The sequence below is a fragment of the Vanessa tameamea genome, chromosome 15, assembly GCF_037043105.1.
Source record: "Vanessa tameamea isolate UH-Manoa-2023 chromosome 15, ilVanTame1 primary haplotype, whole genome shotgun sequence".
NCBI lineage: Eukaryota > Metazoa > Arthropoda > Insecta > Lepidoptera > Nymphalidae > Vanessa > Vanessa tameamea.
This window is the reverse complement of record NC_087323.1, coordinates 5,616,083-5,640,673: the sequence shown is the minus strand read 5'-3', so window position 1 is coordinate 5,640,673 and position 24,591 is coordinate 5,616,083. Positions and strand designations below refer to the sequence as shown.

General features: G+C 30.9%; 1 protein-coding gene across 1 annotated transcript in view; it reads right to left on the bottom strand.

Annotated features, from left to right (window-relative positions):
• Positions 1-399: 399 nt before the first annotated feature.
• Positions 400-24,591, bottom strand: part of LOC113399082 (activating transcription factor 3) — a 45,604-nt gene continuing 21,412 nt past the window's right edge. Inside the window, exons 2-6 of the mRNA XM_026638115.2 lie at positions 7,454-7,937; positions 5,288-5,377; positions 3,531-3,686; positions 2,124-2,282; positions 400-1,869 (exon numbers count right to left, since the gene is read on the bottom strand). Of these exons, the coding sequence (XP_026493900.2) occupies positions 1,333-1,869; positions 2,124-2,282; positions 3,531-3,686; positions 5,288-5,377; positions 7,454-7,717 (1,206 nt within the window). The 5' untranslated portion in view covers positions 7,718-7,937 and the 3' untranslated portion in view covers positions 400-1,332. The remainder of the gene's footprint in view (positions 1,870-2,123; positions 2,283-3,530; positions 3,687-5,287; positions 5,378-7,453; positions 7,938-24,591) is intronic.

Genomic DNA, 24,591 nt, shown 5'->3' with positions numbered 1-24,591 from the left:
TTTGTTTATCACAATAACAATAAAAAAATAAATGCTTTCGCGACTGGCTGCTTTAATGCCGTTATACGCTGGCAGCCGAGAGACTAGTTTCACTGGTTGTAAAAGGTTGTGTTTTTATATCTGGCTTCTTTAAAATCTTTGCTGACTTGTTCGTTGCGCTATATTTGTACTGCTGTATACCTACATATATCAAGAACATCGAATATTGAAATTGGGTATTCTAATATTTAAAAGGTTATAAGTCGTCTTCTTGTATTGCACACAAAATTGTTATTTTTTTTTTTAGGTCAGCAAACGGAACCACTCTATTGAGTGTTAAATCAAAATCGATTTTATGAATATGATTGAAACAGGCACTTTCATTGTTGTCTTCGTTCAACACTGCGTGTTTTTGCAATATATTATAATTATTAGTAATGTAAGCTGAATACGCAATAATTCTAAACTTAAGTAATTTATCGATAACAAGTTATATTATCACGACTTAATCTGAGTTAAAGCGTCTTACATCTAACCTTACGCGAACAACGTACAATGGAATATCAGTATCCCGATATAATCTGTGAATATATTTCTATGTAAAATAAAATATACGGAACTTCAACAGGAGGTATCTTTTGTTAAATTGTACTGAAAGATACTATATATTATCATGTGATGCATGTATTTTTAATTTGGCGTCATTATTGGCGACTAGACATACATAGGTAGCTATTGAAGGGATATTTACAACCAATCTTTCCAACAATTGCACCGCCATTAAATTAATCAGATCTAATAATTAGATAAATATTTTGTACAGATCAAAGCAAAATTATAGAACTTAACGAACGAAAGGATATAACGAATGCGATAATATTAGTTATTCTATAGTAAAAATAAAATATATACCTACCTACCAACTGTTACACAGTCCTATTGAATGTTACTCGGTAATGGTGATTTTTATTATTTCACAACACTTGAAATATTAAAACAATAAATTAAACGTATGATGTGACATCGCAAACGCCGCATTGCGGCAAATATCTGATATATCCAGTTGTTACTACAGCACGTAACTGTTACGTTACAGCTCCCTACTCTACGTTGTTGTTCTACACAGTAGACATACGATTTCGTTTCGAAATAATACCTTTCCGACGACTGGCGTGACAAATCAAGAAAGATGTGCTTCTAATACATCAAAAAATATAACTAGCTTTAATAACGAATCGAAATTCAAACGAATGCGATTTAATAAGGGATGAAACATTCTTTTATTCCAAGGTCTAAACTATACGTATACGTGTGAAAGTAATTTTGGACCCCGTATTGTAATATCGCCCGCCACTAAACGAGACAGCCGTCGTTTAGATTGTTACTGAGTTTTGATTGGCTGTCTTGAATGTTGCTCGGATAGCTATGGCATTGCTGGGGACTCACATAGGTTAACTCAGATTCATAATATTCCGCCTCTGGCTCCATCGTACCCAAAATCGTGGTCGTTTTCGGCAAGTAACCATCAGTGGTTATATAACCTGCGTCAGAGTTTGGAGGAAGACTAAGGACACTGTCCGGTCTGTTGTACTCGACGTCTATTGTCTGCGGAGTCAAGTACGTCGTTTCGAGTGACGATATGGTGTCTATGGAGTCTCCGTTGATGGGTGTGGCACACGTGTAGCTTGAAGCGAGTATGTTCGCTGACTCTGGCCGTATGTACGGTGAGTGGGTGTCGAAGGAGACTGGGAATGTTGTCGGTGATTCAAATGTTCGAATCATGTTGTAGGGTGTTGAAGGCGACGTCCTCGCATTCGAATTGTTCTTGACGCAGGATGCCGCGTGCAGTGATAACATGTCAATCAGCTGCCGTTTCTGAACTTCGAGATCCTGAAACGCAAAAATTATTCAAAATACAATAAATATTACATACTTCGAACGCATTAACTAAATTTATTTGTAAATACCTAGAAACCCATTAAGCATGTCGAAGATTTTGACTTTTAATTTTAAAATGTTTAAAAAAACTTAATTTACCAAATCTTATCGAATTTCGGTATTTCTATTAACATTTAAATTAACACTAATGAATGGTCTGATAACCTGTATCCGCGTTTTATAGATAAAAACGCTTAAAAAACTACCTTCAATTGCGCCTTTAGGTCTATATTTTGTGTTTCGAGAACTTCACTTTCATTCACCAAATTCACAGTTCTTTCCCTTTTCTTCATCCTGCACTTCGTAGCTGCTATTTTATTTCTTTCTCTTCTGCGCCGTCTTCGCTCTTCATCTTCAGGTGTTAACTATAAAAAATAAAAATCAAGTTTAAATAATATTGTACAATTTAACAACAATAGAAGTCCCTGTTTATTTATTATAAACCGCCTATAATTTCGGCCCTACTGAGCTATATATACTTCTTGTACTGAGCGGTTAGATTTTTTTTCTCACCATGATGCTCAAATGCGGATTGCTCAAACATGTGGCAAAATTTCATTGAAAATAAACACATACAAGTTTCCTCACGTTGTTTTCCTAAATAATAAATAAAGCTTATAAAAATTCAGTGGTGGCCAGTAATTTTGAACCTGCAATCATCCATTAAGATTTACGCTTTCTACGCAACGCATACGCAACCACTGGACCATCTCATTCATTATGAAATATTTATAAATTAAATCTTAATGAATAACACAAACAAAATACGTTTCTTTTTATTTTACTCATTTCGGTAAAAAAGCGGAGACACCAATTAAATAAAACTTAATAAAAATAATCTTCAAGTTATTATGTCATCAAACGAAATTCGTTTTTAAATAAATCATTCATTCAAACAATGGTCTGAATGCATCGACTCGCTTTCAAACTCATTTCCAATGACAATAATTTCTCATCGTCCTGTCATCAACTTTCAATCAGGAAGTTAAGTCACGAACATAGCCACATTTGCAATGCCAACCTTCTTTGTAAGCTCATAAAACTTCAATAAAGCCGTTGAATTATAATGCTCTTCAGTTGCTATAAAGCCAGTTTAGTTTTGATTCGCAATCTTCATGAACTATGAGTTCCTGGTAGATACCCTCATTGGCGGTATTGGTATGCATGTCTGTACGTATATTTTGTATATTGCATAATGACGTTTGTAAATTAAATCACGATTAGTTGAAACCAAATGAATGAACCGTATTTTCGTATGATAGCTTTGGTAAAGTTGAGAGATGTTGAAATATATATAACTTTTACTAACAACGACTAAACATATTTCTGTTATAACACATATGCCAAGAGAAAAAATTGAGCTCTATAATGACCAGAAAAAAGTAATCATCTGTTTTATGAACATTAAAAAAAGTGCAGGTTTTTTAAGTAACTTCTTGATATTTTTCGCTAATGCCGTTTCGTGGCTGCTTTGATATATAGATGCATAAACATGTTGCACTAGGTAGCAAAACATATTATTCTACACAGACTTATAGCCTGTAGTGTACCAAGATGGTAGATTTAGCTTTGATTCCAGCTTATATAATGGTTTAATGAATATTTTTAATTACCTCGTTTTTAGGTGCTTGCGTATGACTGCTATCATAGTCATCATCGCTTTCCTCCTTCTTAAGCCGCTTGAATCCTCCATCTGTGTCGCTGCCTGACATCTTCCTCTTCGACTCTATGGATAACTTTAAACCAGCCTTTATTAATTCCGAACACGTCTGAAAAGAAATTTTGTATCTATCAATACGTAAAATTACATAAATTAAGAATATATTTACGTTCACAATGATTTAAGTACATTGATGAATATTATTTGTGAACTTGTTTATCTTTTCATACAACTAAATCTCAATATTAAAAAAAATATATTAATATCATTTAAAATCGTGACAGTAAAATCGTGAATTTAATTGAACGTAATTTCGTGATTGCAGGGTTACGACGATAATGAATTAATTCTTATGAAATATCATCTAAACTAATAAGCAAATATTTATTTAAAGAAATCAATCAATGAATAACATTTAAAATCGTGCTCAATCGTTTTCAACATAATATTATAAGTCACTTAAATCAAAACTCGATAAGACTATTTTTATAAACATATAATATAACTCCTACCTAATGATGGCATCAAGGTTATGGCGTTATAAAATATGCATGCTCTCGTGTCGATCTTAATAATATACCTATCTTGATAATGTGGACAAATGCAATCGTATTTTTTATTATTGTTATAGTTAAAAGTGTTCATTTTTCTCACATTAAAAACGTCCGCTCATTGTTTAAGTTCTATGCAAAAAGAAACATTGAATATTCCATTGATTACATTTAAAGAAACGTTTGCATGATTTTAATAAAAAAAGAGAATAATTTAGGAGTACTATAATAATGATGTTATGCTGGCGCCTCAGCTAAAAATATTTTTGAAATGTATTCTAGTTACAGAGATATTATACATTTTACATACATACAAGAAATAAAATATATTTTTGTAAATATTACAAATCTTATTATTCTGTACTCAACGTCTTTAATGTATCTACCTATTATTATAAAATACCGAGGGCGGAGTCGTAACAAAGTTTACAAGATTCAATGTCATCTTAACAAACATTACGGATATATCAAAGTATGAATTTTTTCATGTCTAAAAAAGAAATATTTATTTCTCTATGACCATTGAGAATTAATTTACATATTGTGGCAATAATACAAATAAATATCTATATATAAAAAGATAGACAAATTCACTTGATTAAATTCTATTTACTTTATTAGTCGTAAAAGACATAACTCATGGATAATTAGATATAGTAGACTTGTAGAGCATTTTTTTAACGTAGTACTAAAAAAATATATTTAAATATTACGTATTTAAAAAAGCGTTCTCACTTACTTAAATAAATACATAATTAGGATTATACGTTATTCTTTTAAGTCCACTTAAAAATTAGTTAAGTAACTAATCAGTTGTAAATTCTATAAATGTAAGTAACTTACACTTGAAAGAAATATTAATGAACTTTTAAATAATCTTTAATGTAATAAATAGTTTCTCTATAGCTCTTAAGAAGATCAGCCAAAACACGTTCAGACAGACTAAAAAGACATCATTTCGTGAGATTAAATCTCAACGTGTTGAGTTAATTAAGAAAGCCAATTTATAAGCACTTTTTCTTAATGTATGCAGTATTGCGATTATTGAACAACTTATTACCAAAAATCTATGGAAGTTCATAAAAGTATCGATATAAAAAACGCAACAAGCATATTTCTGTTATAATAAAAACGAATGTAATTATAACTTGAAACAAACCTTTTGTATGCTGGGCGGAGTGCCTGATGCTGGTGAAGTAACAGAGGAGCTGTTAGACATTGAAGAATTTGAGTCTTGACATATCGCATTCTGTAATAAAAAGGAAAATTAGTTAACATAACATAACAGTTATTAATAACGCACTTAAAGTTTAAGACATCATCAGGCAAGTGAAAATGATTAATTTTAAATGAACAAATTCCCTTATTATAAATCCCAGGGGCGTAGCTACCGCCGTATCTGTCGTATCAATTATACAGAGCCTCCGGGCCACGAGGGGCCCTTATAATTTTTAAATTGTGTCCATTTAAACCACAAGGACTGTTTCCAAAAGATTCAGATAGTAACCGACCTTTTTCGGTCTACTATTATTCATATTATATAAATAAGGCAGGCATAAAAAACGAAGACCACGGTTATGTTATTCTAATGTTTTAAACAAACCGTATTGCCACTTATGTTGGTTATTAGTAAATCGTCAAAGGAAATCATACTCTTCTGCATGGGTTAACGGTGCTTCCGTTAGAAGCAATTTTACGTAAACTATACTTGACCATGAAAAATTTCTTTTGTGGAAAAACCTCAACAAATTTCTATACGGGGCCCCACCAAAGTACGCTATGCTTTTGATAAGTCCTATAGTTCATTTGTATTAAGAACTTCTCGTAGTTCTAGGCAATTGATTATAACTCAATAAGTGTTCGATTTGTAATTACGTAGTCTTTTATTATTTTAGACTGTTCTACAATCTTCGTTTAATGTTACTCTACATTGTGCTTTTAGTAATGTTTTTCATGTCACCGCTCGCTTGTTAAATGGACTTTATATGTTCTTGACAGAGGACATGTTTATTAAAGTGGATTTTTATGCAGTTTAGTCAAATTATACCATACTTTTTGTACAATTTGTTTATAATGGAGTAATAATAAACGTGTATCAACGCAAACAACTACGCGACTATTAGTTAAAGTATAATAAATAAATCATTGATTGAGAATTAAATATTTGTCTGTTTGTCTTGATTATTATCTAATAATAAGATAAGGTTCATTACAACTGCATAAATAAACAATTTGTTAGAAAGTGAATACCATGTCATGGCATCGTAGGGTTCTGTAATTATTTACGTAAAACAAATATTAATACATTATTAACTACATTATTTGCATGAGTAAATTCAGATTGTCATTTGTTATAACATATATCTAAAACGTATTCTAAAAGGTTATCATTTTGTTTTGTTGAGAACATTAATCTATATACTCTTTAATATTGCGTTTAAAATCACAAGTATCTTCTACTTTTTATCGAAAAAAAAAATTCGTATAAGATAAATTAAATAGAACCTCATTCCCTAAAACATTATGTAATAGAGCGGATATGTTTATGAGAGAGAATTATATGTAACAACAATTACAATAAGATGGGTCACAACAGATTAACCCTTTGTTCGTGATCATTTCACGCTCTACATTCCCAACTACGATATTTAACGTTAATTACGCTATTTTTTAAAGCGAAACGTTAAAAAGTACTGTATCAACTATCAACAAAATTAGTTTGAATAAATAAAATACAAGACATAACATAAGATACCAACGGCGTCTGTCAGTCTAGTTGTCTTAGGGAGTCATATAAATGACCTCAAATTGCATGGCGCTTAGAATTATACAATGTTTATAATGTCGACTAATAGTCACGTGGTCTTTTGTGGCATCTAATGCTTGGCAAGCATTCAATTGCTTATTTTGCATTCGAACGAGCATTTCGCGTGCAACGGACCTAAATACTATAAGGATCACTTTTGCATTTTGATCGATTTGTAATTTGAAAGTGCAAAGTTGAAAAACTGGCTTCATAATTAACCTTTAATATCGTTTCTCATTACATAATCATTAATATAGAAATTTTACCAAGTCTAGCAATGTAGCATTTTATCTTAAGTGCTCCTACTCTAACGTTTGATGAAGTAATTGAATTTAAGAAAGTAATATTTCAAGGTCCCTAAAAGTAATTACTTTGACGATTTGTTCGATACGAGACCATTAAATTACATATGCATTTATTACATCATATCAAACGACACGAGATGATATACTACGTTTTAAATCGACATTTTATCGTGTATCTAAAACGATTCTTGAATATAAATTAAATATAATTTACCTTGAAACTAGAATTTTTATCGTAATTGTACTGATCTAGAGGATTTGTCATGGTGATGACATCGTTAACAATCTCAGGTGTCCGTAGCGTGGAGTTGCCGGCGCCCTCTGCCGCGAGGAGATTCATCATGGCAGCGCTGAGGTTCACGTTCACACTTAGATACGCCCCCGACTCCCCGTCCGTACCCACCGCAGCCGTCGGCGACGGGGAAGTGTCCTCACATTTAATCGTCGGCACAGCTGAGCTTATGCTCGACGAATTCATTATATCCTTGTAAGGAGCCAGCTTCGCTTCTTTTTGGTTACGTTTCACGCTAAAACTATCGGTCAACGAATAAACACTAAGTCTATATCACGATTACGCACTATCACTATGTCCTAACGCTAAATATCACTGATTGTGGTAAACTGGTTCCCAATGGCACTTAAGTCTTCCGATTAGAAGTCTTCACAGGGAGGTAACGTTGGTAACGACGTGACGCTATCTGTAAATAAAAGAAAAGTTTATATGAGTACGACGTTTTGCTTAACCATAAATTTGGCGCTTGTTTACCCTCAAATAAAACAGTATGTTAATGTGTAATAAAAGTCTTGCAAAGGGCAAGTCTGGGTTTCGCAATTCGGCGGAGCCCCGGTTTCGCAAGAGCCCGCAGCGAGTTTTTAATTAGAGCTATCCGAGCATCGCGACCTCGTATCCAGGATGCAACTTCAATAAAACGCTTTTTTACAGGCACCAATTGAACGCGCGCTATAAAATTAAAACTAGCGCTTTTTACGACGCATTTTAACGCTCTTCCGTATAGCGTGTCGTCTTGCCCATTGTTCGAACGGGCGCGGTATCGTGCGGATTACCGCGACAAGGACATGAATGGATTAAGCCATTAGCAGACACCACGATATCGATGTTAGTATAGCCAACAATGTGAAGAAATTGGGGTGCTCGGATGTACAACTAGGACGCGCCGTGACTGAAAACACGATTCGCAAATGTGTTCAAAACAGGAGCTAAATGAGCTTGTTCCCTACGTAGATAGAGATATACGAGTCGAAAGCTGCACGGCACCTTGACCCAGCGTTTATAACGACGTATGTAGATATCTATAGTCATATCTGTCACGTAAATACAATAAAACCCTGAGTCTCGGTAACCTAGTTGCGTACAGTTTTGCTTATTCCTCTCGTGGTATGTAAGTAAAATTCCTCACCGACAGAAATATGGTTGGACGAGGCTTAATAGATTGTCGTCTTCAAGGTTCAAACCGCTTATAGGTATTTTCGACTGCCACTCCCCGTATCTGTTTTATCTCACATTGATTTATGATTCTATAATAAACTCATTGTGTAAAAGAATCGAATAATAATTTGCCTATTGTACGTTTGATATTTTTAAGTTTTACGACACTTTATACATAATTACAAATTCATTTTTGCTATTTTATAAAATGGCATATTCATAAAAATGCCATTTTATAAAAGTTATATATTACATACTGTGGCTTTTTTTTATCCGTTCGTAACATAGGAAAAAAATATGTTAGATAAACACATTGACAATAATAAACTATTAAAAGCAATCATTTTAAAAAACGAAAACATTCGACTCGATGTTGACCTTCCATTGGTAGCTGGCAACTCGCCGTTTGTGAGTTAAGGAAACATCTGCTCAAATATCATGTATTGGCACGAATTATTTGACATTCAAATAATTAGAGAAAGCTAAATACGTTAATAATGACACTTCCTTAAAGGATATTTAAATAAATATATGAAAGATTTTAAATCCTACATAATAACAGTTGTTCGAGACGCGTGGGCCGATACTACCATATAATATGCTAATACCTGGCAGTAGGACGTCCGTACCCCAAAAAAGGGAAATGAAAAATAAATGTATCCGGCCAATACTGCGTGGGCTCATATTAAGTCTTGACTTATATATTTATTATTATTCTCTTTTTTACTTGACAACACTTAAACTCTTTTTACCAAATTTATACACTCAGTTCAATGAAGGGGGAAAATAACAGCAAATTAATTTGTCTTCTCTCAAATAACGCTAAACGAATCTCATATTTCACTCGCACTTAGAAATTTCTTATGAAAATGAAAAGGATAGAGAACTTTAAGCTGAAGCTTGGAAGAAAGGGGTCGCTGGTTCTGATTCTATAACGTCATAAGGAACATTGAAACTGAAGTTGAGTCGGTTCTTTGTCCTCGTGTACGCTACGAGAAATAGGTAACCTACTTTAAGCCGCACCCGCTCACTAGCTACAAACGATTTAATATATGTCAACTTAATTGCATTAGTTCTATTACTGTTTAAGCAACAAGTCCATTATGAATGCCGGTTATAAAACAAATACTCTGTTTAATTTAGTTTTGACATTACTTTAGAAAAACGGAAGGAGATATGTATCTTCCTCTCTATATGAAATATTTTTTACAGTTTATCTTATGAGTACTTTACGGAATATGTGTATATAATATCTGAATAAAAAAATGCTAAAAGACTTGAAACATAAAATAATAAGTGGTCGTAAAGTAATGAATGAACGTAGCTTAATAGGAATATGAAGGTCGTTTTACACATGAATCGCATATGCATATTTTATAATAATATTGAAATATATTTTTCATTTGAATACTACACCTGAAAATGTAAATGATTAACTAAATAGTTAGCTAATAGTTTCATTTTAAATATTGCCGAGATAATTACACAAAGTTATATATGCTTGTACTTATCTATAACCAAACTTTATTAAATCCAAACGAGTCTGCCTACTTTGAAACGTAAAATTGCATTACAATACGTTAAATATATTAATACTTTTTTTATGATAACCTTTTTTTATATTCTCCTTGGGATGTTTTAAAGATGTTTAAATGGAAATGTAAAAGATTTAATTTGAAGAATAAAAGTTGCAATTACAGATATTACTTTAAAATATTATGTAACTATAAATGAATGTAATTGACCTATAATTAAATGTATTACATAGATGAACCAAATATATTTAACCGGATATAGATATACTTTAATTTATTCCTATAACATAAATTAAAAAAAAATACTTTATTTGATTTTAGTTACATTAATATATTTTAAATTATAATTAGCGGTTAATCGATCGGCGTTGCGTTTAATAAATTATATACCACATAAATAAGAGAAGGGAACTTACCAACCTTTGTCCGTTTTAAGTCAATTAACAAATACAAGACCCTTCGATTTAATACATAATATATATTTTAAATGATACATGAGCATTATAAACAAGTGACTAACCGTGTAAGATTGATTACTTATTTGAGACCTAACCTTAACCATAACGAGATCATGTCATTTATTTAACCTGTCAAACTGCACACGACTTAATAGCAAAGAATGTCACCAGTTTTGTGACCGTACAAAGAAGAAAATTGCAAATTAAATATATTTTATTACACTACTCATACATCATACATCTACTACTTATACTATTCATGACAATTATAACATTTCCTAGCGTCATATCAGAGGACTAAACATTATACATACGTTTCATTTGAGACTGTAGCGTGCAGTTTGGGTCCTTTCAATTGTTTTTTTTTTTTTTTGAAACAACTGAAACAATCGCCTCAAATCCTTTTCAAATAGAAAAATGAAGAAGACATTAAATATACAGTTGTTATTCTACCGCTCAACAGCAATATCGTATTGAGTTCCGATTACATATTTGAGTTCGTCGTGGTTGTAACGCATTGATATGTTAGAAAAAATTAAATTTCGTACGATTCCAGTGTCTATGGGTGAAAATCAATAAAAATAAAACTTGTCGTAACGTTTCATAACGGCAATATAAATAATAAAGTTCTGCAAACAGACGGTAACGGATGAAGTTTATATTCCGTTCTGAGATGAGATGTTTATGAGATTTTGGTGTCCATTCCTATGTCTGTATGTTATCCTAGCCAAATTCAAATTTGGCACAGTGCTAGAAACTGTTTGTCTATGTCTATTTTGGATGAAAAAAGAAACAACAAGAAAGAAAGAAACAAATTTATTGACAGTATAACGTAGGCATTTATTTTAAATAAACTACAAGATAAAATTATTTAAAAAAATTTATGACAATAATTTAAAATAAACATTATAATGTTCTATCGTGAAAAAAAAAGTAAAATAACTGACCTTACATTTAAATGAATGTAATCGTTTAAACATCGAAGTATCTATTTCACGATTTGTTATAGAATAATTGCTAGTTTCTGATTTAGCATTCCAGTTAATTCTATAGGTATTATATGTAATAATAATAATACATAACCTAATAAAATTATTCGCAAACTAATTAATTTATTTATGAATATTTTAATTAATTGTTAAACATAAGAAGCAAAACCTTATCTTAATATAAAATTTGAGCCAAATCGTTAGAGACGATTCATGAAATAAATTTATATATTATATAAGAATTGCACATTTAATATTAGTAAATTTAATAAGACAAAATACGCTGAATTATTTTATTAAAATATTTTTAGTGCGTCTACTAAAATAATTTATTATTCGAACATTTGTAAAAAATCTAGCTCGAGGCATGAGTTGAATTGGTTTATATCGCATTGAATCAAGAACCTTTCATCGAAACGAATAGCTAAATAATAAATAAAACTCATTCGTATACCAGGTGGGCGAGGCTGTATCTTACATAATAAAAGAGCGACTTGTAAGATGAATAATTTTACACAGTCATTTATGGTAAAAACAGGTACGACTTAGACGTCAAAATAGTAGATTTTGTTCAAGTTATTTCAAAGTGTATTCAAAGTTGAGATAATACCTTGATTTAATGTAATGGAGAATACTAAGTAGATAATTTTTATTGTATGTATTCACCGTCATGTCTTGTATGTGCAATATAAATATAAAACAAAGCGCTTACAAGCGGAATTAGAGACAAACAAATGTCACAAGATAAATCGAAAATAAATAAACGTCAAAAACCCACAGCCAATCGATATTATGTATTAGCCTTAGTGGCTGATTGTAATCCTGTTTAATAATAATTACTTATTTACGCCTCATTCAACAGTTTTATTTATAAAGTCGAATTTATTTATATAATTAATTGATTGAATATTTTATATGACGGATGTTTAGAACTCGCCTAAGCCTATTTATTTTATCATAAGTCATTAAGGTCAATGACATCAATATGACTGGATCTACCTTCCGTTTTAAGACTAATGTAATTTAGAATAAATACATAAATAATTGATTTATCTCATAAAAATCGAAACCTAATGCATCGATACATAAGAAGGCAAATAACAAATTATTTAAATTAAATATATTACTTAATCGAGTACATATAACAAAAATAAACTCTACGTATTAGTGACGAATAAAAATTTAAAAATCATAAGGAGCAATGTTTTTAACATCCCTATTCATAATCGTTTTCTCGTGTTAAACCAAATGATATATTTAACTTATTTCTGAACGTAGCAACAGAACTGTGTCCTTGACACTCGGCAGCGGGCAAAAACTATCGGCCGCAATTTCGGCGTCGGTGGGTGTGTTCAGAGTAAACCGAAACACATACTAAGGCAACCCATAGAATAAAATTACGTAGACAGTACAAGCGTATGAATTTTTAAAACACTTTAAAAAATAATGTTTAAAAGAAACCATTTATCTGTTTTACTTTAAATTTTTTGGTAACGGAAATACACTTTATACATTTCCCACTTTATAACTATGTAAGTAGACACTTAATAATTTCTATAAAAAAAAATAAGCCTCGACGTAAATTTGGTAATAAAAGTTAAATAATCACATTCCTGATAATTAAAAATAAAATTTATGTGTAACAAACATTTGCGGTTCAGCTTTCATCTTTTAATATCCATTCAAATTAAAAATTACATGCGTTAAGGAAAGTAGGTGTAATTTATTTGAATACATCATAAAACTTAACTACTGATCTACTTTACATTTTATTGCCTCACCTTGCCCCATTTTATTCATTTAGGGTGTAAAACCTACAGTATAATTTATTAATGTCACTTACGAGCTCAACTTTGTAGTTATTTACTAACCAGAAGGCTTTTTTATGTAGGAGTTATAATTGTATGTATCCTGTGTTTTTTTGCTTTGTCACTTCTGATTTTTTTAATCTAATCGTCTGCCGTATAATTCAGCGCCGGTTTTTATGTATTCACTTATACATCGCGTAAAAGGAACAAAGGAAGTTTGGCAACGCATTGTTCGCTCGTTTTTCGCGTCTGTCAAGTTGTAGACGAAAAAAATTGCATTGAATATTGACACCCACACGGTGTCTTATGAATATTACGTCGAGACGCTACCAAATACTCTATCTTGATCCCGACTGACTGTTATAATTTTTCTATTATGGCTATTATTAGATTACTATTTTGATATATAAAAATAAAGCTGACAATATCGTACTGCTTATAAAAAACAATTGTAGTTTTTTTTTATTATACTATATTTTTCCATTGAACAAAAAATAAATCCACGTCAATTTTTTTTTACATCTGTTTGTCAGTGTCTTAATGAAAAAACCAATGCTTCAAATTGAGCCCAAAAATAAAAAATATATATCATTTCGCAACACATAATGTTATTATAAATAAATAAGTAATGAAGGATTTATCTAAAAATATCTATTGAGGTAGACATTTATATATTTTAATGAAATATATTTGATATAACATAACAAATGATATGTACAATAAATACGTCCTTAATTTTATTCGCAGTACTTATGTTTATTTCCGATGTTTAAACTTCCATATATTGAAATCATAAATCATACGATAATTTTATAATGATGTAATGATTGATATAAAACATAAACAATTCATTATTAATTGTGTTTTAATCCTTTTCATTTTTATTTTACATAAAACCATAGACAATTCTCTAGAATTATTATTTATGTACAACCTTCATTAAATGCATGTTATTATACGTAATGCCTAGTCTTACTGCAATCACGATTAACGTACCTATAACATCTGTACAGTATATATTATTTCACGAATTATTTTGATAGGTGTACAATTAATATAATAGCTAGCGTTCCATTCGAATAAGCTTTGAATGAATGAAATATATTACTGTCAAAAAAACAAAAAGATTGGAGACCTTATATTGAAGACGTGAATCGACGACCGCAAAAAAAAATTAGTTTCTGAGAGAGTACGTTTTTAGATAATTTCAATGTATGATACAAAGGAAATCATAATACAGATAATAATTGAGCGTTTTTGATACCTTAACATAATCCAAAATTAAGGAAAGAGTTATTGCGTAAAACGGATAAATTTTAGTCACTCACTTAAATTATGCACTGTCTCACATATCGCTGAAATGAAACCAAATGTAGAGCTTGAAAAGTTGAATGTACATAGGTTATGCCATACGTGACCATATTTCCCATTTTGAGTAGGTCAGTCTCGCTACATGGTCCATTGTACTCAAAATTTCACAATGTTCTGCTATAACAAAACCCGCCAGCCGAGACAATGATTAAAAATGGCCCTAAAAACCTGATATTTTACAACAAATTTGCTCTTCCACAACCGTTTTGTTTAAATTTTTATGTTCTATCCACACACTTTTCTTGAATATGGTATATTTTAAGAACTGAGAATAAAGTCATTGACGCTCGGTTTACATGGAAATTCAGTTTTTAGGGTTTATCTAAATTGTAGGTAAAAATTAAAATTAAAGTAATAATATATATTTAATACTACAGACATCACCACGCGGATTAACCGCAATCTTAATACGTAGCCTAAAAACACGTAGGTATGGTGTGTATTTATGTGAATTTCAAAATATAAATGGATAATTCCATTTTCCTTCTGTTCATGTTCAAAGTCAAGGACTTATATGCAATATTTATCATTATAAAATACTTAAATATGCAGTATACATAAATATTTTGATGAAATATTGTTTTATTAACAGCGATATAAAAATATGTTTTGTGTAGATTTTAAAAGAAAGAAAGATTATATCAAGCGTGCTTTATCACATTCAGTAATGACGATATTTTAGAAGTTTTTAATATTAATCCATTTAAAAGATTAAATTTTATCATTTTAAGGCACCTCGTTCAAATTATACGAGCAATAAGATAATGTTACGTGACCTAAGTAATTTATTTCAGCGTATAAAATCCAGCCCACGTTTATAACCGGAAAAACTGCAACTATTGATATCGTGGTGTTGCAATTTTGTCGAGACCTCGAACATTTTATGACAGGAAACTAATAAAATGATAATACCTGGAGACATACAAAACGTTGAACTAATTACTGGGCCTATTGTCCCGTACATCAGACCGTGGCTCTTATCGCTTAGATTATAAATACTAAAATCGAATAACGCGAGTTATTACTTAGGCAGCACTGCCATATGTTTAGTTATTCATGTAAATAACAAAAAGTCATCATGCGGTCGTGAGCTGTGACAAGGTTGTTTAATTTAGTTTTATGCATGTGTAATTTTAGGTGCGCTACATAACATTTTTCATTGTCGATCAGAAGCATTGATACTGTCATCCGATTGTCCTCAAACGTAGATTGGTAGCTATTTATATGATTGCATAAGTAAACATACTTAAGTTACAAAGTGGCAAAACGCTTATCGCATAACAATACTAAATTGACATAATGTTAAATTTACATTTGAATATGCTTTTTTTTTCTAAACGGATACAAATTTTGATTAAGGTTAAATAACTTTTTGTAATTATATTATTATGTTATGATCTTTTTTTAACTCAATCTAAGCAAAGGTATAAACTAGTTCGACCTATAAAATATTAAAATAGTGGGTTTTTTATGTGCATGAACCTCATTAATCAATATTTGTCAGTAACCATTTTTTGAAGTGAATCATTTTTTGTGCGTTTCAAGGTCGAATTTGAGTGCAAGATTAGTATATATATGTAGGTACCTTCTGTTCAAACTTTTTGCAATAATGTATCCAGTACTTCTGACGCGTGTTCTTACTTAATTACACGACCTATTTTTATTTTTGAAATCTGGTTTCCAAATTTATTTTTTATATATTCTAAACATATATATTTTTCGTTATTATTCCATGTTTCGGCCCACGGCTTCACTTATTTCCTTTTCGGTATCCCTAGCACCGTGTTTGCAAAAGATCATGATAATCGGCTCAAACACACGCATTTATAATATTAGTTAAATCTAGTGAAATTATGGACCGATATTATGAATAATAACGTCTTATATGAATTGTATATTTATAAGATTTAAATATAAAATTAAAAATATACATATAACATCATAAGCACATTTATACCACTCGTTAAATCATCTTTTTCTAATTCTATTGTTGATTGACAGCTGTAACCGCAGATCGACCTTGTAAGTTAAGCTCACGGATAACAACAATAATAAAACTCTATACAAAATGTATTAAATTTGAATAACTAGGTGCGTAAATTGATTATTTTTAAATATAAAGTCATATTATAGGATTTCGTAATTTTATTTACATTGAATGTATTGCTTGTGCAATGCTTGTAACTCTACATTCAAATATTAAGTAAAAAAATAAGTCGTTTAATTTAAAATGCGTGCAAGACTTTTTAGACCAGTGTGTAGTCGTGTTAAAACAATGTTTTATATAAAATATACTATACTCTTAGTCGGTTACTCCTGAGAATAAAAAAAGTAGTATGGTGAGAATATAAACTATAACTGATAAAAGTACCACTTTTTTTGTTAATTTCTGTCATGTTCGAAAGTGAATAAACAAGTAGCTACACTATTTACTACTACAGAGAAAATTCAATCATTGTCCTATATATTTATAGGAGCTGAAGTTATTTTTTATAATTATTTCATCATATAATTTTTTATCACAGTTTATGTTTTTCTTATGTATGTACGAAAACTTCAAGAAATAACCGGTTACGGTGTAAAAGTTCTTTTTTTTAAATAAGTGATAGCATACACTTTTAAAATGTAAGAGTTACTTTTAAAATTTGTAAGTTATATTTTACGATTTTTTTATAAACTACGACCGATATATATTTTTTAATTAATTTGAATAGGAAGCCAAACGAATAAATAATCCACATACCACCTACAGACAATCGGCATTGTGCGACATATTAACCATTCCTACCATCACCAATGCGCCACCAACCTTGGGAACTAAGATTTTATGTCCCTTGTGCCTGTAGTTACACTGGCTCACTCACCCTTTAAATCGGAACACAACAATACAGAGTATACTGCTGTTTGGCGATGGAATATCTGATGAGTGGGTGGTACCTACAAAGAATTATTTTATAAACTATTTTACACAACTAGTTTCCACTAAATACTAAAGTAAATCTGTTATATTAGTTAATATTGTAATGTTACTTAATTATGCGTTTGTCTTATGGTGTCTAAGGTCTGTATGAGACCTAAAATGACGTATAATATGTAGGTATTAATAAAATCACGTACACAATATCCCTTTTAAATTGTTACTACAGATTTTAATTCAAGGAAAACAAAACACTCGTTACCAATCACAATATACAATAGAATTCTTCGACCACAAAACTGGTTTAGTATACTTAGTCATCCATATAAAAAACTAAGGTCATAATTAAGTTTTTCATTCATATATAGGTATATATATATATTACAAGCAGCTACCCGTGACATTATCCGTCAAATTTATTTTTTCCGAAGTTATGTTCGTATGTTAATATCGACGTTTCTAGTAATGCTAGATCTAGACAGGCAAACTTACTACTCATGGACAGAATACTACGGATAAAGGAATAAGTTAGCTTAAAGCTTAAGGATAAACTTAAGTTACCAGACAGACAGACGGAGTTAATTTCGTATTTATATTATTTGTACGTTTAAACTACGCGTAAAATATACACGTATAAACAAATAAATTTAAAAAGGATGGCGAAGACTCTACTTTCGCAAATATCGTGTGGGCGTGGAACCGGTTTGTCTCAAACCACAAAAAGACGGATAAAAAAATCCAAATGAAATAACCAAAATATCTCGTAAAAAACCGTGTATCTGTCGCACGTTATTTTCGCTCTTTAATACGTATAATATCAATATTGATATTACCTTGGGATTTATGGTTGTAATTTGTACGTTTAACCCGGAGAATCAACTTGCCATTCCGTAAGAAATCACTGCGTATCTCACCCGTGGAATGTTAAAACCTAAAATGGTGATAATTATAAATTTACTATAGTTCTATATAGCTTTTCACTTTCTAAGAGTTCACGATTGTTTTCCGAGGTGAATTTCGAGTTTGTTCTTACAGAATAGCTCTACTGGAGACTTAGTACGGACAACAGATGTACCTACATTCAATTTAAAATAATTAACACAAAAGCCTTTTTTTTTTAATAAAATTAATATCCAGCTTTACGAAGACCTGCCTTTATATCATGATTAATAATAATAATGTAATTATGATAAAAATATACAAAGGTTTTTGTTACAGTCCTACAGAACATTTATGTAGTTTAAAGGAATTCATAGCGTTGTTATTACTTGTTATACGAATAAATTTATTGCATAGAGACGGGTGTATTAATTAATTGATTTCAATAATTCTACTTTAATTCAAAAAAATTGTGACCTGAAAACTTAATAACACGTGCCCAGTGGACTATTGAACTTAATGCTTATGTTTCATTAAGAAATCCCCCGAGGCAGTCACGCACTTGCTGTACGAAACACGAGAACGTAATAATCATATAACTATTGACATAACTTTTACGTTTGCGCAAATTAAAAGCCTATGTTGTATAATTCGTCGTGGCAGGGCTTTATGCACGCACGTCTGGGTAGATACCACCCACACGTCAGATATTCTACCGCGAAACAGCAATACTTAAGTATTCCGGCTTGAAGAGTAAAAAAGCAAGTGTACAAAGTACATAACATTTTAATCCCCAACGGTATTGGTGATGTAAGGAATGGTTAATATTTCTTACAGCACCATATCTATGGGCGATCGTTACCACTTACCGTCAGGTGGCCCATATGCCCGTCCGTTTTTAATGGAATTTAGTATATAAGAATCGAGCACACGGATATTGCAACTCAGTATCGCTTTTCCTTCTGGTTACCATTATTTTAGGCTAAAGTACTATTAATCACAAAAATAGAATATATCATATGTTACTTACTTTATAGCGGTGCAATGGTTATTAGAATTGGTTTAACGTTTTAGAGTTTATCGATTACAAAAAAACAAATCCTGACTCTTTAAAATATTAGAGTATACTCGTATATATGAGAATGATCACAATAGTATCCCTTCACATAAATAAAATGATAATCAACTAATATCACATAGAATTAAGTTATAAAACGACGATTGTAAATCATGTGGGTGCTGACTCCGTTAAGTGGCTGGTGTCGCATAATAAATTTCTTTGGATAATGTTCTTGTCATAACACATATTGCAGAAAACGCAGTGGTCTTAGCAAGTGTCATACCATAATATATATATTTATGTATTCTCCACTTTCCTTGATAGTACACAAACATTTCGAATACTCGAGCAATTTAATATTCAATTTATTGCATTGAAACCCTTCAAATTTGGTCACGTCGTATCATTAAATTAGAATATTTAAAGAAAAACCGTTAGTTTACATCCAGTAGTGATCACGTTTTTATTACCATTACTAATAACCCGTTTTGAAATATGAATTTATCCATCTAAACCTTCTTTCTGAGACACTCCGCGCATTGGTGAAAACCGTAGTAAAATCCCCGAACGGATTTTGATACGATAATTTTCGAGTTCAGTCTCAAAGCGTAATTATAAGCATTCTAATTTCTACTTTTATAAAAATAAATGGCATTCGTTTTTTTTTTTAATTATTTGGATGAGTTATTGCCGACTCCAGTTAGTAGAACGTACATTTCGAATCGTTCTTTTTAACTATAGTTTTATATCTAATTAACGTTATAATCTTGTCTAATTAAATTCAAGTCTTATATATAAAGTTTACTTGATTTTGATTGCATTTTTATGTTTAGTATTTTTAAGCCCACTGCTCTGAGATCCTGACCTATATCGCAGTCGTCCTAATCTATGCAACCCACACCCAAACGTGCCTAACGAACATCTCAATGTCATTGCTGTATAATATTAAGCATGTGACTATTCTCACGTATATCTATGAAATATCTTACATTGTATTGATTAACGAACATTTTTCCTGAATAAAGTTTGTCATAGTTGCACACTTGTATGTGTTATACGATAGAAGAAAATAAACGAGAAATTAGTTGTAGACGCTATTTTGTATACAATAATAATTTAAAAAAAAAATACAATAATCCACAATATATTTTGGCAAACTGGCACCAACCGTGACATCTAAAGTTTTTATTAGTGTGCGTGTAATACTCACTGACACACTGCCTTACTCTCTCTTCAAACTTCTTGAATTCTCAAAGCCCTACCTACTACTAGATATTTTTTGTCAAGTAACATATAAATACTTTGTAAAAAAAAAAAAAAAAACTGAAATAAATAATTCATATCAGTTAACACAACGCATTAATATTTGCATTTGATTGACATAACTTTGTAATTTATATGAAGGATTACCAGTACTTCTTTAAGATGACAATTTCTGAAAAATACTAACAAAAGAGTAAGAAATATATAATAAAAAAATATCAATGTCCGTGTAAGTAATAAATGTCGCGGGAACAACAATTCGTAGAGCTATGTATGTATATGGCTTCCTTAACAGTCACAAAAATAATATGTTAGCCGAAATAATATTTGTTCTAATACACAACCGCTAATGTAAATCAACAGAACCTTGAGAAAACATCTTCTACCGGTATACAGACATGTGTATACAACCAAATTAAAAACAACACATTTAGTTTGTATGTATTAATTACCTGATTTTAGAATATTCAAAATTTTATAGATTTTATTTTATTTTTAGATTTTAGAATATAAAAATCCACAACAGCTCGATTTTTAAGACATTTTCTGCCTCGCACAACCACTCTGTGGAACCAGCTTTCGCCGGCGGTTTTTCCGAACCGATACGACTTGGGAACCTTCAAGAAAAGAGCGTACTCTTTCCTGAAAGGCCGGCAACGCACCTGCAAGCCCCCCGGTGTTGCAAATGTCCATGGGCGGTGGTAGTCACTTTCCATCAGGTGAGCCTCCTGCTCGTTTGCCAATACTAACATAAAAAAAAAAAAAATTTAAACTAAGGACTTTTTTTTTCATGATCAAATCTGTCACATAATTATAAATCCTTCAAGAGAGCAGCGCGGTGAAATAGCTAAACCTACTCCTCAAAAACTAGAGCCGGCCGAAGTCCAGCCGGGGAACGCTGCTATACAGGCTGTTACTACGCTATTTATTAAGTATCAAGTTTTTAGATAAAGATCGTTTGATTGTTTTAAGTGCGCATCTGCATAACGTAGCTTACTGGGTTAAGGTTACTTTCAAGATTTAAGATAGTCAATGACTATAAGATTTTCCTTAATAATATAGAACCGCATATTATTTAAGTTCATCTAAATCAAAAATAAATAGTTAAATTTAAAAAATGCCATGTGTTTTATATAACTTAAAATTCTTAATAATTTTAAGACATAAAATTACAATATCAATATTTCTTATTGGTTGAAATTACTAGTTAATCCACGGAATGCGTTGCAATGCCTTTTTATAAACAATTATCCGATACGAATCGCGCGCCGACTGGGTATTGTACATTTATGGTATTAAGCCAAAAACCTTAATACTATTGCCAACTAAAATGTAAATTTTATATTATAATATATACACATTGTTGCCAGTAACTAAAAAGATTTAATAAGATCTGTCAAAAAAGAACGCTAACAACCCAAGGATGGGACAACCAAGGTAAACTACACTACACCAAGTAGACTACCACGGGGCCTAAGAATCCTTGACCTTTCACGTCTAAATGAATTGAACCGTTAGCTGAGGCAAACTGTGAGGATATGCCCAAGCATTTAGGGAAACCTCGTTATCCGTACGCAGCCTGGCTTAAGCTAGAAAGAAGGACCCCACTGCTGTAATTGCCAATTAAAATTTAGTTGCTATATTATAATACACTTTCTTCTCAATAGGTAAAAAGTTTCAATTAGAAGAGAGGTCCGATGCTAATTAATATGTTCTAAAATTATAAAACTACTCTAAAACTTATAACACCAGAATTATTATCTGCACCTCCAAAGTCCTCTTATGTAAATTAATGTGTTCAATAACATGTTATTCAAGAAGGAAGTTGCTCAATATAAAAGATTTTTAATATTTATTATTAATGACAATAAAATACAAATGCAATATACAATATAACTAATAATAATCATTATCCTAAAATGGTATCGTATTATTAGTAATATTCTTTTTTATAATTAATTTAAAGACAATAACAAAAACTTACAAGTTTTTTTAGACACGTTTTTATAATTTACCATAATTAAAGACAAATCTTTTCCTCTGTCTATCTTATAATCGATCACATGTATAATATTATGGGTACATTGCGACCTCGGGAGAGACATTAATTGTAAGTCTGATAGAGGCTGAGTTTACGATCGTTACGTCGCTTCGAGTGAGATTTTATAGCCCACTATACGTTAGTATCAAGTATATAGGCCCCTTAACCACTATAATCTACTCAGTAATGTAGGATTTTACACGCCTTGAGGTTATTAGGTATTCTTTTATTAAAAGCAACGCCTGTCTCGTAATTGTTATTACGGAATTATATAAAAATATCTCATTGAAGAAATGAATGAATGAAACGTTATGAATGAACTAGTTAATATTAATTAAAGTCTTGGTCGCTTTATTTATAACTTTTTATACCTACAGACAACCATTCCGCAAAATAAAAGATCGCTCTCATCTCCGAAAGATTTAAAGTAGTAACTTGAATTATATAAATTAGTTTTTGATCATAACAACACATTAATATCACTTTATATATATTTAAATATAAAACAATTGATAACCAAAATGAGGGACATTATTACATAGCAACCTACGATGTGACTACGGTGTGATGTTAATAAAGTATATAAATTGAAGTAGCACTACAGCAAATCTGCTTTTAAATTACGCTGTCCGACAAGTAAATACCTTAAAAGATCTCTACAATCCTACGCAGGCAATAACAGATAGGGTTACATGTGATATGTTCTGATGCCTTGGAAATCTTTGTTAACTCCTTCTTATTTAACGTGTGATTTGTTTTGCGGAATCGAAACTTTCTCCTTTAACACACACAATATACAATGGAATTATCAATCTGAATAATAATTATTGTAGCTTAAAAATCAGTTCTTTATATACTGTAAAATCTAAAATCGATGTTATTGATATTTTTATCATGTATTTTTTTTTCGTCGCTTTATTCGTTTTTTTTTTGTCTATTACTTGAGAATTTATAGAATATTAATCTTTCTTTTTTATCAGTTCAACACTTTAATTGTTTTGCAAACTAATACCATTTTAACACTGTAACGGATGGTGTTTTGCATAGATAATAGACACGCTAATGCGTATAGACTGCATATATTTAAAAGAGTATAAGGAAATTTATTCATCAACAGGTAAAGATTTGCAATTTTATATTCATTTTGAAAAAATACGATAAAATCATTTACACAAACATGCCAAGCACTCACGAAGAACGATAACGAATCGGAAATATTCTCGTGAACAAATTCACTTAATGGAAATCCATTAGGTACGCTCGCCCACAAATTCTACGATTTTATTAATAGGTCACGCGTTCCATCTAGGTCACAATAAATTGGTAGAAATAATATTTTTAACGAATAAAAATATTTTATGTTTAGTGTATGCATATAGTATTTTAAATAATGGTTTAAATCACTAAACTTGTATTACTGAGACAGATGTATTGCTTTGAAAATGTTCGTTTATTGAACAGGGAAAACCCTAATTCTATAAAATGAGCTTGACAGCCAAATTGAGTTCAATAGCTGTTCCAAATTTGAACGAAAGATTATTATTATTAAGTTTACACTTGTTGATAACCAATTTAAGCCTCATT